General features: G+C 39.8%; 1 protein-coding gene across 1 annotated transcript; it reads right to left on the bottom strand.

The window, feature by feature from the left end:
- Positions 1–1,147: 1,147 nt before the first annotated feature.
- On the bottom strand, positions 1,148–14,451 carry LOC144265170 (iron-sulfur cluster assembly 1 homolog, mitochondrial). The gene is made up of 4 exons (XM_077817505.1): positions 14,278–14,451; positions 8,210–8,263; positions 5,752–5,857; positions 1,148–4,152 (listed from the first exon to the last, which is right to left on the bottom strand). The coding sequence occupies exons 1-4, from the start codon at positions 14,356–14,358 to the stop codon at positions 4,004–4,006; spliced, it is 390 nt and encodes a 129-aa protein (XP_077673631.1). The 5' UTR covers positions 14,359–14,451; the 3' UTR covers positions 1,148–4,003.
- Between the last annotated feature and the right edge of the window lie 63 nt (positions 14,452–14,514).

Below are 14,514 nucleotides of genomic sequence, written 5' to 3'. Positions count from 1 at the left end.
CTGTAAGTACATACGTTACCAGTTTATTCCCCTGAGGTAGGGGGCTCTCATACAGCAAACCCGTCAGAGGTGACTGCATAAAATTCAATGTCATTAAAATATAATTTAGCACAAGGAATGAGACTCCTCAAGTGGTCAGATAACCAATATAGATGAAGTAGTTTTACAAACTTGTAGTTCCCTCACTGGTGAAGTGGCAATTTAAAAAAACAAAAAGGTGAAAGAATGTAACGAGAAGTGATTTGTGCCAGCTGAGTCTTAATTCCAGAAAGGAAAGAGCATCACACTGTAGGGTGATTAGATCCATGTACTGTGTTCGTTTCTTCTTAAAGCCCTGGGATTAACCACATTCACTTTGCACTTTTGAGCTCATGTACACTCTTCCCCATTAATCCATCTTGGACTATTAACATACTAAATTTATTAACTGCTTTCAAACAGCTATTTCTCTTCCCCCAGAAGAACGTGCTCTGACATTCCACAAAGGGTGAATCTGGTAAAGTGACTTGCTATAGTCAGTGCTGAGCAAGCAGCTGTGTTAAGATCCTGGACTTACAGCCAGCAGAGCTAGAAGACACCTGCTGGAATTCCAGGCTCCCTAATTATACAAAACACTTGAATAATCTACCCTTCATGCATCACGAGATATTGAACTTTAAAATTAAGACAAATGGATTTACAAAAATGTATTTCTCCTGTCACTCAGAAGTCTGTACATGGTAACTAAGGTGGCCATTACAGGTAGAAAGAAAATAAAGAGCATAATACTTTCTAAAACTCGGCATAAAAAATACAATATGGTGTGTGTAGATAAAGATTTTACTAGCACGTCTTTGGAATGACATGGATAATTCATGGTTTCTCCTACTTGTGAGTCACGCAGCCATTGCAAGCTCATGCCAATAAATCCTTTACACCAACACATATTCTATTCTACACAAAATCTTTTCCTTCCCTTAGAGGAATCTATGATATATATATTTGGTAGGTAGAGATTTTAAAAATGAACATCTGTCTGCTTGAATTTCAGCCTCAAGAGAAAGCTGAAAAGCTTAACAAAAAACTTAACTACACTTTATCACCCTACTTTTCCCATTAGGTATAAAAACCAACATCAATGTATGTATATTCTGAGACAAGCAAAACATTTTCATTTTTATACTTTAATAAAATGACATTCTTACGACATACCTACTTTATTTTTCCAGAGTTACTAGTGCTTAGAAAACATTAAGTGAATATTCCTCAGTGAACATCAGTTTACAAGCCATAGAATTATAACTGAGCTACTTGCATGAGCCTGAGGTGCTCATTTGTTAGAGCTATGCAAAACAAGCGTAGTTAATGTTTACCAACAAGCAGTTATTTATTACAACTGAGAACTCTACAGACAATACTGCACACATTATAGATACACTGATTAACTATATTCATACATAAGTTATTAGCATTTACATAAATGTACTTTAATAGATTGTGCGTTAGTTGCTTTAGTAAATATGACAACTCTCTTCGGAGACTATTTCACAGAATATGAAACTTTCACTCTCAGAGCATATACACAGACCATGAATATGCAAAAGTCCTCAAGAACTCAAAAACAAAGTTAGAGTGAATACAGGGATAGCACTTTTACCGAACCACCCGTTACATTCTTTTTTTAAAATCTTCCAGTAAGGAATAGATTTACAAATGCGAGAACTAGTCTACCATTGGGACTATTTTATACATTAGCTCTACAATACCACATAGACTTGATTTTTTTTTTTAGCAGGAATGGAGGACTGTGGCATTAGAAATTCAAATCTACTGAGTTTATTGTCAGGTTTTCCCCATATACTTTATTATATATAGTAGTTATAGAACATTAACAAAGGAACTATTTGTGTATGACAGTTGATAAAGGAAAACTCCAGTGTTTTTACATCAAAATTGCATATATTACAAAATAATTAAAATTCAAGTATGAATATTAATTAAGCAATACACATGGAAGCTTCAACCTTCTATTATTGTGGGCTGTGCTGACTACTGCAGGGAGTATGCCATAGTTTCATCTCCTCCTCCCTCAGCCAGTTCTTGCTGCATTTCCACTCCCCCAGCAGGTAACAGTCCACAGGCCACCCTCTCAAGTACCAAAAAACAGCTTTCCAGAATGAGAGGTTTCAGAGTAGCAGCCGTGTTAGTTTGTATCCGCAAAAAGAAAAGGAGTACTTGTGGCACCTTAGAGACTAACAAATTTATTTGAGCATAAGCTTTCGTGAGCTTACTGAATGCACCCGATGAAGTGACCTGTAGCTCAGGAAAACTTATGCTCAAATAAATTGGTTAGTCTCCAAGGTGCCACAAGTACCCCTTTTCTTTCCAGAATGAATTCACTCCTGGATGCTCCATCTCCAGGCTTTATCCCTTATTCAGTCCCAGCTCCTTCCCCTACTCCAACTCCTTTCTTCTTTAAAGCCAGCATCCAGGTACTCCTTGTGAGCTCTTTTACACCTCATTTGTCCCCCCTCTCCCCTTTTTGGCTAACTTTCAGCTCAACTGCTCTAGCAACAATAGCTTCTTCCCCTTTCTGGAAAGCCTGGAGAGATGTGTACTGATGCCTGAGTAGCTGGGGAGGAGGTGCTGAAGAATGATACAAGTTGGGAAGATTGGTGTGTAGCCAGAAGGATCTTAATGAGCGAGAGGGGGATTAAACTAGTTTCTTTCTATCAAAGCAAATGGCTTCTTCCAAGCAATAAGTTTTGTCTTCCTTTAAATTAATGCCAGTGTCAGTTTAACAAAAGCACTAGTTTCATTGTTTTTATACAAGTCATAAAGATTCTGAACTGTTTTTTAAACTACAGTGAAATTTACCTTTTATAAAATTACCTTCACCCCAAACAACTGTTGAACAGAATTTAGAGTCAACTTGACATGGGAAAACCTAACATCTACTCAAGTTACCAATGAGATTCAAGCTGTGACAGAAAGTCATGAATATGACCACAGGAAAGTGACAAAATTCCTTCCACCATCATAAAACAATTTCCTTGTTGGGTGACCAGACAGCATAGGGGGAATACATACATGTACTGCAAAAAGCGAGGACCTAGGTTGGAAGCAGTTTAGGAATTTTGTTGTCTTGGTCAACTGGGGGCAAAGACAGAAATATGGGGTGTGGGAAAAGGAGGCCTGAGCACATTCTGCCTTAACATTCAAACAGTTGAAGATGCAACATTATTTTTGAATACCACACCGCTTGTCTTCCTGGCTGCAGCAAGGAGATTGTGCTTGCTACAAGGAAAGGAAAGGAAAACATTTATATAGGGAATCAGATAACTCAAAATGCAAGGGTGAGCACAACTTTGGAGACTTGAATTAGCTCATTCCAAGATACAGCCACGGTTGGTGACATAACATGAAAATTTGAGCACAAGGAGGCAAGATTTCCTCCCTTTTAGAGCTTATTAATTTTCCTTGGAGAACAGATCACCAGTAAAGCCATGCTCAAAGTATCAAGGGGTGAAGACATTGGAAACCTCTGTCAGATACATACACTCATTTAAAAAGAAAACACACACAAAAGAAGGTAAGTTAATTCTGAAGCCTATTCATACATATACAGTCATAGTTTTCTTCTAATTAAAGCAGAATGCACAGGCTGTGTGTTCTCAGAGAACACTTTTTGGGTGGCTGGCAGGGGTGAAGGAGAGGGAAACGACAAGAAAAGGAGAAATATTGAGATTTATTTCCCTTCACATATGAAAACACAGAAGTGCTAGTGCACCTTGCTGTTCTGACCATCCAGAGCCCAATTCACCCCAAATGACTGAATAAATATACCAGTGCTGAAATTTAACACACAGGTTACATTTCCCAAATGCATTCACTTTATTTTCCTTGAAACGCAGACACATTTTACAAAGCCTAAAAACCTGGAAGAAATGCGACAGCTTTAGAAAGTCACACTTATGAAGAAGTGTTTCATGGTGTTAAAAGCCAAGGTAATACTCCTGAGATTTCAAATGTTGAAGCTTTCTCCACAGCCACAAGTTCCTTTGATGTTTGGGTTATTGAAGACAAATTCACTGGATAGTTTGTCTTCCACATAGTCCATTTCAGTTCCTAGAAGCGTCAGCTGTGCTTTCTTTTCAATGAACACTCTGACTCCTAGAATGGGACAAAAACAAAACAACTGTTATGTAATCTGACAAAGGTCTTGTATTACAGTACCATCTGGTAGATAACTGATATAAAATGAAGCGAAAAACTGAGGTCTGTCAGTGAAATTATTGCTGCATTTTCTTACTACTTTCAGGATATTCATCCTTTTCTTGCCTCTGCTACAGAACACAAGTTGAGATTACTATCTGTAAATGGTTGAGTACTGATATTAAGGTATATTTATTTACACTTCATGAGGGGTCATGCCAATGTAATTGTGTAACTGTACAATAAAAGTGCAACTTTGACACTCCCACAGACTGAAAATAAGATGTAAATTTTTAATAGTGAGAGTAATTAACCCTTGGAACAACTTAAAGGGCCATGGTGGATTCACCATCAATGACAATTGTTAAATCAAGATTGGATTTTTTTTAAAAGGATATATGATGTAGGAATTATTTTGGGGAAGTTCTATGGCCCGTGTTATACAGGAGGTCAGACTAGATGATCACATTGAATCCTTCTGACCTTGGTGTCTATGAATTATGTTCATTAATCCATTTCTATTGGCATTACTAACAATCCAAAGCTCTGTGCTGCTTTCAAGCAGCTCACTTTTTAAAGAAAACCTGCCTCAAAAATATTTTCTTATTTCCTTCTCAAATGGACTATCCTTCCCCTTGCCAAAGTTATATGGGTGAAGCTGAATTACTAGCAATATTTAGTTCTGTACTAGTGGGAGGTGTAAGATCCATCCAATATACTATAAATGATCAGGGCTAGGAATTAATGCTTCTGAAGTCTTAACACCTGGAAATCCTGCCTTTTCCAATAGCAAACAGAAGTTTCACAGGCTGCAGGATGTTGAACATTAAGACTGCAGTTTTGATTTACAGACTATTTATGATTGCTCATTTTAATAAGCCAATTTGGCTTTGTAGATGAAGAAATAAAAAACAATACCAATAATGATAAACCAAAGATGAGAATCCTTTACTTTATATAAAAGCAGTGGTTTTTGGAAGGTCCTTTGTTTCATTTTAGTATATTCAGTACCAGTGTATATCAATCTAACCCAGGGATGCAGCAACCCCAGGGGCCTGGAGCCTCCAAGGTTAGCCAAAAGAAGTAGGCTGTGCTGACAAAGAAGTGCTTGTGACCAGAGCCTGCTGGAGGATGTGCTCCACTAAGCAACCTTCACAAGGAGGATCCTATGATATCCGAGCCTTAACTTAAAGCTGCCACCCCACTACCAGATGTAAACATAGCCTCCCAGGTCTTGGAGAACTCCAACCCATGGTACAGCCTGGACATACGGTGGGGAGGAAAAAGGATGCAATTTGTACCCTCTGTGCTAGCAGTATTTAAATTTAATCCAGGAAGTTTTAACAAGTGGGTACTTTTACAATGAAATCTAAAGGGACAGCAACAGCAATTCCTACTAGGGTATCCAAGGATTTCTCTCAGTAACTTCATGCAGCTAGTAAATTCTAGCCTGTCTCTACTCCATTATAGTTTGGAAGTTTAGTAATCAAGTTATTCTGCACCTGCCCTCTCCTCCTTTTTACTGCTTCAAATAGATAAGAACAAATAAACACTCACCATCTTGAACTACTTCTTCATCGGAGTTGCCTTTTGTTTTTGTATATTCTAACGTGTACGAAAGTCCATTACACCCCCTTGTACGGACTCCAACTTTCACACCTACCTGAAATATAAGACACTTTTAGTCACTTTTATTTAAATTTATAGTGTGCCAGCAGAGAGTTGGAAACTCAGTGAACGAATCAACTCGATAGCTACCACTCAATGTTTTCCCCCTGTCATCTAGGGTTAAAATTAGGAGGAATTCATTTTAAGACTGAAGAGCCAAAATGTTTTGGGTTTCTTTTTCTTTTTTTGGTACAGACTGTCTAGAAAAGTGAGTCCGAACTTTTAAGTTATAAAATGCATAATATGTACTCAAACTGAGGCCTAACTCCTATGCAGTACACCGGTACAATTGATACCTATAATTCTACACTAGTGGTTGTAATAGTAGTGAAAAGGTCAACCAAGAGCAGAGGCACTTCTACCATCATATTGTCAGGGTTAGCCTAAGCCCTGCCTACACTACAACTTCCTGTCTACTTTTGCTATCACACGCAGTGCTGCAATAGTGGAAAGCTACACATATGAGTGTTCCTATTGTGGACAAAGACCTACAGTGTGTAAAAATGGCATTCTAATGTAATTCAATAATAAAACTGTTGGCACCCTTGTAGGCGTTTGGCCTTATAAACAGTTTGGATGAGAAAATCTTGCTTCAAAGCCAAATGGTTTTACAACTTCAAATGAGACAGTTTATCATTATACAGTACTGTCCGTCCACAGCACTTTACAACTTGAACACACACTCACCGCAGAAAGGAAGCCAGTTCTAGAGCTTAATGTGCTGCATTCCAAATTCTCTCACCCGGCTCTCACCCCGCCCAGTAAAAATCATAGTACAGGATCTTCTCTATGCCTGTTGCAATGAGCTGCAGGCCGGCGCTTACTTCTCCTCATTGTAGGAGCAATTGAAACAATTTATGTAATGCTGGCAAGTTTGAGGCTGAGCCAAATACAGTTACATTTTCACAGCATTGCTATGCTGCTTAATGGAGATAACCTCCAATTCACAATATACTAAAAAGTTACATGGATTGCAATTTTCATTAGCCATATTACCACTCAGCCTTTCCCATTTTTAACATCTGCTCTACATTGACCCAGCAAGCCATACTGACTCATAATTCAGTCAATATATTCTAACCACTAACCATATGTAGATCAGACCAAAAGAACATCTGCATAAACAACAGTTGAGGAGAAGTTGCCAGGGATGTGGACCAGAAAACACTCTGCACAGTGACACTGTCTATTCCAAACAGCCACATTGTACCCTACACATAAAATCTTTACTACATAATTATGAATAAGGGAGGAAAGGAAATGATCTGTATAATTATTGTGTTGGACAGTGTTAATGGCTGCCACCAACAAGATCTTTAACTTATGACAATCACAGACCTTGTAAAAACTGACAGGCATATAACAATTAAATGCCCCATATGTAACGATAGCTGGAAACAAGCAAGCCACCACCCACGGCAATGGCCACGTGGCAAAGTCGATCAGAAGCTAAACCATGTGAGCTAAGAGGGTTTCTTGGGACTAGTTACAAACACAGGGACGAGGGACTTGACAAGTTGTAGTTGTGTGTGTGATAAACAGAAAGTGAGAGAAGTAGTCGTGAGAGTGGCCCTGGTAAGAAAATAAGAGACAGACTTCCTTTTGGGCATAGTACTTGTTGGAGTAGACTTGGATCTCTGAGTAAGGAAAACACTTGCTGTTTGTTTTTACTGTGTTCAGAGAAACAGGACTTTGTGTACATTCTTGTAAATAAACAGGATCACACCAAAGAAATACCTGACTAGTAGCATCAATGTCTTCTCCTAACGGAAACAAGCAAAACCCCAAATACTGGCTAACCCTCAGGTCAGAAGGGGCAACATTATAAGGACATAACATACTTCACAACAAAATAATCCTGCTTTGAGAAATTCAAAAGTTTCATAAAATTATTTGAAGAATACCTTCACATCAATAGTTGGAGATCTCTGGTCATACTAGGAAATCGTTACCTTACTAGCATCAACAGATTAGACTAGTTTCATTAAAGTGGTAGTATGGACATACATTAAAATCTTGTTAAACCTTTAAGGAAAGCATGCTGGAGTTTAATCTGTCTCAAAGATAATGACAGTTGACTTATTGTCATTATAGTCATTTCCCGCCACCTCATTTGATTTTTGTACATGAAAATAAAGCTTGTTGGATAAATGCATTTCTTAAAAAATAAAGGAAGATCTCATGTCTATATAGCGTCCACAGTGATTGTTTCAAGCTGCATTGTTTTACACTGATCACAAGTACTTCACAGGACAGCTGCTAGTATAATACTAATTAAGAGTGCTCTCCATAAGGTAAGCTAAAAATATTAGAACAGCGTACAAGAGTGCCTTCCATTTGTACTTACATGCTCAGGTTTATCTTTAAGAAGCTGTTTGATCTTATGTACAGCTGACGGAGTCTGAAAAATAAAGAGATTTTATTAACTTTTCCCTGCTTCTACTGTCCATTGCAAATAAAAGCACTGTTTCATTTCAGCTTCACAGCTTTCAAGTTTTCAGTTCAGCTTCTCCTTCCGCACGTTAGAAGTCCACCTCTCGCATTGGTGTCACTAGCGAGAGTATAAACTAGCCATTCAACTTGTTGTGTTTTTCAGTTACAAACCACAATTAACACCCTAAATTGCATAATTTTAAGCTGTCTGTCAGATGTAGACTCAGGACTTGTCTACACTTACCGGAGGATCTATGCTGCGGTGATCGATGCATCAGCGGTTGATTTAACGGGTCTAAGGAAGACCCGCTAAATCGACCACCGATCGCTCTTCTGTCAACTAATATACTCCACCTGATTGAGAAGAGTAAGGGGAGTCAACGGAAGACCATCTCCCGTCGACGTCGTGTTGCGTGGACCCCACTGTAAGTAGATCTAAGCTATGTCGATTTGAGTTACGCTATTCATGTAACTCAAACTGTGTAGCTTAGATTGACTTTTCCCTTTAGTGTAGACAAGGTCTCATAGAATTAACCTGGTTAATGCACATGAGAATTTACTGAAAAGGGCAGTTTATAAATTAACTTCACCTCAAGCTGAACCATAATGTAAAGAAGATCAAATAGCCCCCTGCCTCCCATCAGACAGACAACACATTTGTAGATAATAAATGAATACATGACAGGAAGTTTGGGACTAAAATTTTAATTCCCTTTTTGAAAAATACAATACTGAAAATTGAGAAACTTCTCAAGAAAAGTTTGTCACAAGATTTTTTTTGTTAACTTTGCAACCATATCTGCAATATCATGCTAGTGCATAAAACCCAGAAAATGTTAATATGCCTTCACTGCCCAATCTGAGTGAAATGTCAGAAGAACTAAAGAGATCACGAGACTGAGAATTTTGAAATGCTTTCAGTTTAAGATAACAAAATAAGTTTTCTTGTGTTTAAACTATGATCTTTAATCTGACAATGTTTCTATGGGAAGCTAGCCAGACTCTGGCTCTGCACAAATCAGTCTTATCAAGGTCTAGGTGCCAGAGAACTGGCTTCAGAAACAAATAAAGCCATCAAAGAAGTCTACTTTGTACACCTGCAAGTTGTCTGATGTTCAATCACCAGGGAAACACAGGAATTGCAATACCAGAGAGGAAACACATCAATAGCATGTCTTCCACAGTGAAGATTGGCAGCTAATGCAAAGGAAAATATAAGCCCTCATAATGGTATAAATCTACCATAATAAAGCCAAAACTGACAAATGCATTCTCTCACTTATCAATGGTGAGCAGGAAATTTCCATGGTGAAAATAGGGGGCAGTTTCTACAGAAGTTTAGTTTTCATTAAAAAAAAATAATAATAAAAAAAAAAATCTTCCTTTTATAGTTGTGATGATAACCTTCTGAAGTCGAAATAACTGAACTCTGATGCAGTTTTCCTTCTGAATCAGATAAAATCATCAATTAAGTCTCATGTCCTGATCTCAGCACACAGCCCAAGCGAGCAGATCGTGCACTGAAGAGTTCTGAAGTTAAAACCATTTTGTGTCCTAGTTTTGAGGGGTAAAGCTATTACATCTCTAATCTGTGAATTTTTAATCAATTCCTTCCAAGCCTGTCCCCCAAATCCTGTATGCACTTGGAGTGTTGGCAGCTATTCAGATAAGTCTTCTGACTAATTTTTCCAAGGTTAATTTATATGCTGAAGGGAAATTTCTTGACCCGAGCTGGAAATCAGTTTATGCCCCAACAGTCCTTTGGATTCATATTATATTCTTGCCAGTAATGGTCACAGATAACCACTAGAAGTTTTTTATTTTAATTTAAAAAAACAAACCTACAAAAGAGATACATACGGTTATGAGTGCAAGATCGTTAATCATGAAACCAGCGATGTACCCGAGATAGATTGATAATATTTTCATCATCTGGACAGAAGACCTAAACTCCTTCAGGTTTCCACCGCAACTTCAACCACCACCATCCATCCATCCAACTCTCTCAAGAACACTCCCACATCAGCATCAACACTCCCATATCATTCCCCACACCAGCATCAACTTCCTGTACACCATCATTAGCTTCAACAATGGAACCCTACAAACGACATTACACGAGAAACCTACGGATCACCACATTACCTCAAGATCCAGCAACCACCTCAGACACAATAAAACACCAATTGAAATTTATTAAATATTTTTGGATGTTTTACTACATGTTCAAATATATTGATTTCAATTACAACACAGAATACAAAAGCATACAGTGCTCACTTTATATTATTATTTATTATTACAAATATCTGCACTGTAAAATGAGAAACAAAAGAAATAGTATTTGTCAATACATCTCTTTATTGTGAAAGTGCAACTTACAAATGTAGATTTTTTTTGTTCCGTAACTGCACTCAAAAACAAAACTACGTCAAACTTTAGAGCCTACAAGTCCTACTTCTCGTTCAGCCAATCACTAAGACAAAGAAGTTTGTTTACATTTACGGGAGATAATGCTGCCTGCTTCTTATTTCAAATGTCACCTGAAAGTGAGAACAGGCATTCATATGGCACTACTGTAGCCGTCATTGCAAGGTATTTACGTGCCAAATATACTAAACGCTCGTATGCCCCTTCATGCTTTGGCCACCATTCCAGAGGACATGCTTCCATGCTGATGACGCTCGTTAAACGAATAATGCGTTAATTAAATTTGTGATTGAACTTCTTGGGGGAGAGGCTTTTTACCCGCATTCTGCTATATATTTCATGTTATAGCAGTCTCAGATGACGACTCAGGACGTGTTCATTTTAAGAACCCTTTCACTGCAGATTTGACAAAATGCAAAGAAGGTACCAATGTGAGATTTCTAAAGATAGCTACATCACTCGACCCAAGGTTTAAGAACCTGAAGTGCCTTCCAAAATATGAGAGAGACGAGGTGTGGAGCATGCTTGCAGAAGTCTTAAAAAAACAACACTCCAATTTGGAAACTACACAACACGAACCACCAAAAAAGAAAATCAACTGTCTGCTGGTGGCATCCAACTCAGATGATAAAAGTGAACATGTGTCAGTCTGCACTGCTTTGGACGGTTATTGAGCAGAACTCCTCATTAGCATGGATGCATTGCTTTTGGAATGGTGGTTGAAGCATGAAAGGACATATGAATCTTTAACGCATCTGGCACATTGCGACACCGGCTACAACAGTGCCACGTGAACTCCTGTTCTCACTTTCAAGTGACATTGTAAACAAGAAGCGAGCAGCATTATCTCCTGCAAATGCAACCAAACTTGTTTGTCTGACTGACTGAACAAGAAGTACGATTGAATAGACTTGTAGGTTCCAAAGTTTTACATTGTTTTATTTTTGAATGCAGTTATTTGTAAGTTCAAGTTTAACGATAAAGAGATTGTATTACAGTACTTGACTGACGTGATTTGAAAAATATTTCTTTTGTTTTTTATAGCACACATATTTGTAATCAAAAATAAATATAAAGCGAGCACTGTACACTTTGTGTTCTGAGTTGTAACTGAAATCAATATATTTGAAAATGTAGAAAACATCCAAAAATATTTCAATAAATGGTATTCTACTATTAACCGTGCAATCAATCACGCAATTAATCGAGATTAATTTTTTAAATCGTGAGATCACAATTGCCAGCCCTACTAATTTTGTATTTCTTTATTTTTGGAGAAGCAACACTTCAGATGTTAATATTGTTTCCCCCTTTAATTTACAAGTGTCCAATTATAAGTCTTACTGATCAAGTAGCCTCAATAATAGCCTGTGGCATGTGAATTCTACAAGTTAAGCATGTAATTTAATAATCATACTCCTTTTGTCAATTTTGAAGGCCAATTTCTACATTCGATTATCTGCATACAACCCCTGTTTTCGAATGAGCACTTTATCTGTGCGCTTATTTTGTTGCTCTTTTGACTGGGAGGTTGACAGTCAAAGTTAAGTGGCTGGTTTGATGACGTTAGTCACAGTTTATCACTTCACAGCAGGGACTGCATGAAGGTCATCTTTCACCTTCTGAGGAGACTGGGAAATGGCTGACGGACCTACAATTATATTACTATAGTGTTGCTCTGCAGACACCACGAACAAGAGAGACAGAATGGGCAATGGAGGGGAGAATTAGGTCCAAAGTTTTCTTTTTTTTTAATCCATCAAGTGCCACCCTATATACTGGTTTCAGAGTAACAGCTGTGTTAGTCTGTATTCGCAAAATGAAAAGGAGTACTTGTGGCACCTTAGAGACTAACCAATTTATTTGAGCATAAGCTTTCGTGAGCTACAGCTCACTTCATCAGATGCATACTGTGGAAAGCGTAGAAGAGCTTTTTATACACACAAAGCATGAAAAAATACCTCTCCCCACCCCACTCTCCTGCTGGTAATAGCTTATCTAAAGCGACCACTCTCCTTACAATGTGTATGATAATCAAGGTGGGCCATTTCCAGCACAAATCCAGGGTTTAACAAGAACGTCTGAGGAAGGGGGGAAGGAGGGTTAGGAAAACAAGGGGAAATAGGTTACCTTGCATAATGACTTAGCCACTCCCAGTCTCTATTCAAGCCTAAGTTTGATCACATCCGATGAAGTGAGCTGTAGCTCACGAAAGCTTATGCTCAAATAAATTGATTAGTCTCTAAGGTGCCACAAGTACTCCTTTTCTTTTTACCCTATATACTGTGGGGGGAATGATACATAACATCTAAGTAGGCCCCTGCCTCTTTCATTTCTATCAGCGGTCTTCTTACTCTTGTCTTTTCTAAAGAAACTAGTCCTTGTATCAGAAGTCCCCTCATTCACAAGTGTGCCTGCTCATTTCAGTGCCCTTCTCTGAGCCTTTTTTCCGCATTTTTAGATGACGACATGCCGTAGAGATCTTTTCTGACATGACATCAAAAGAAAAAACGCAACGGGTGGTCATAAGTATAAATCTTACCTATTTATACGTACTCATGCAAACACATTACAAGCAGTCCAATGGGGGCCTTAGTAGTACACAGCACAAGGAAAGTACCCTTAATGTAAAGTGCCATGTAAGCCAGGGGCCACTTGAGAGGTACATTTCGATAGGGCAATTATGGATTAAAAGAATCTTGATTGTACTTGTGCAAATGGGTAGAGAGAAACACAGGGCGGATCCGTGTGAACATTGGCACAGTTGACTTATCAGCACCACAGCTTCTTCCCATGCCCCCTTGTTAACATACTGTAATATCTCAGCCAGAGCACAGACGACATCCCTGTACGGCTGAGTAGGTGGCATCAGCGAGAGATTCTTGAATTGTAACTGGAGGTAACAATTTTGCCAACTCCAAACATTCAAAATAGTGAGTCAGTCTCGTAAAAATCACAAGACTGATTTGAAATTGGAGGTTGGAAACATACATTTGTGCTTGTGAGCGTATTTCTATACAGGGATCTTGTTGTGTGTCTTCTAGTTCCTGAGCCCTTACCGTGCGTTCACTTGCCCCGTTCGAGCTTTCCTGCCTAACCCCGAGAGGTGAAGGCTCCTTTAAAGGTAAGTGAAAGCCAAGAGTGTCGTGTAATCTCGTGATTCCAGGAGCAGGGGCTTTCCGAAAAACATCAAATATCGCCAACCTCGCAATGAAACCTCGACAGTCGGCGACCCAGGATTCATCCCACCGCGCGCGCCCCAGCTCTCACCTGCGACCCAACCGAGAGCGCCTGGCCGAGCCCGCAGGCGAACAGCGCGGCCGGGAGGGGGCTCCGGTCATTTGCTCCCTCACCGCCCCCGCGGGAGTGCTGCTCAGGCCAGGCCATGGAACCGCCCTTCACCACGGGAGGGGGCTGCACAGCCATCGCCCGGAGAAGCGACCCCCCGCCCGCCGGAAACGGGCTCCGCTCACCGCCCCGCCGCGGCCCCACAGACCTGGCCCCGGGGCTCACAGCCGTCGCGGGCGCAGCGCAACCCCCCGCGTTACTCACCAGAGTAAGGGCGGCCCGGGTGGCCTGTATCTTCCTCTTGCTCACGGCCCGGACCGTGGCGCGGACCACCGAGGAGGCCATTCCGCCCCTCAACCCCGTCCTCTCCTGTTGTCCATGGGCACAGGGCAATGCGTTCTAGTTTGCCTCCGGTGTCATGGCGGCCGGCGTGTGACGTCATCGCTACGCGCCGGGTGGGGGAAGGTGCGCGATGACGGAATGGGGGAGGGTTTCCGGAAG

This window comes from Eretmochelys imbricata, chromosome 5 (assembly GCF_965152235.1).
Source record: "Eretmochelys imbricata isolate rEreImb1 chromosome 5, rEreImb1.hap1, whole genome shotgun sequence".
Classification (NCBI taxonomy): Eukaryota; Metazoa; Chordata; order Testudines; family Cheloniidae; genus Eretmochelys; species Eretmochelys imbricata.
The sequence above is the reverse complement of the archived record's forward strand: the minus strand, read 5'-3'. Positions and strand labels throughout refer to the sequence as shown.

Bases quoted from the DNA above. Each gene is read 5' to 3' on its own strand.
- LOC144265170 (XM_077817505.1), bottom strand. From the start codon at position 14,358: ATGGCCTCCTCGGTGGTCCGCGCCACGGTCCGGGCCGTGAGCAAGAGG. The intron at 8,264-14,277 runs GTGAGTAACGCG...TTTATTTTTCAG, and splicing joins CCCGGGCCGCCCTTACTCTG to ACTCCGTCAGCTGTACATAA. The intron at 4,153-5,751 runs GTGAGTGTTTAT...GTCCCATTCTAG, and splicing joins TGAAGAAGTAGTTCAAGATG to GAGTCAGAGTGTTCATTGAA.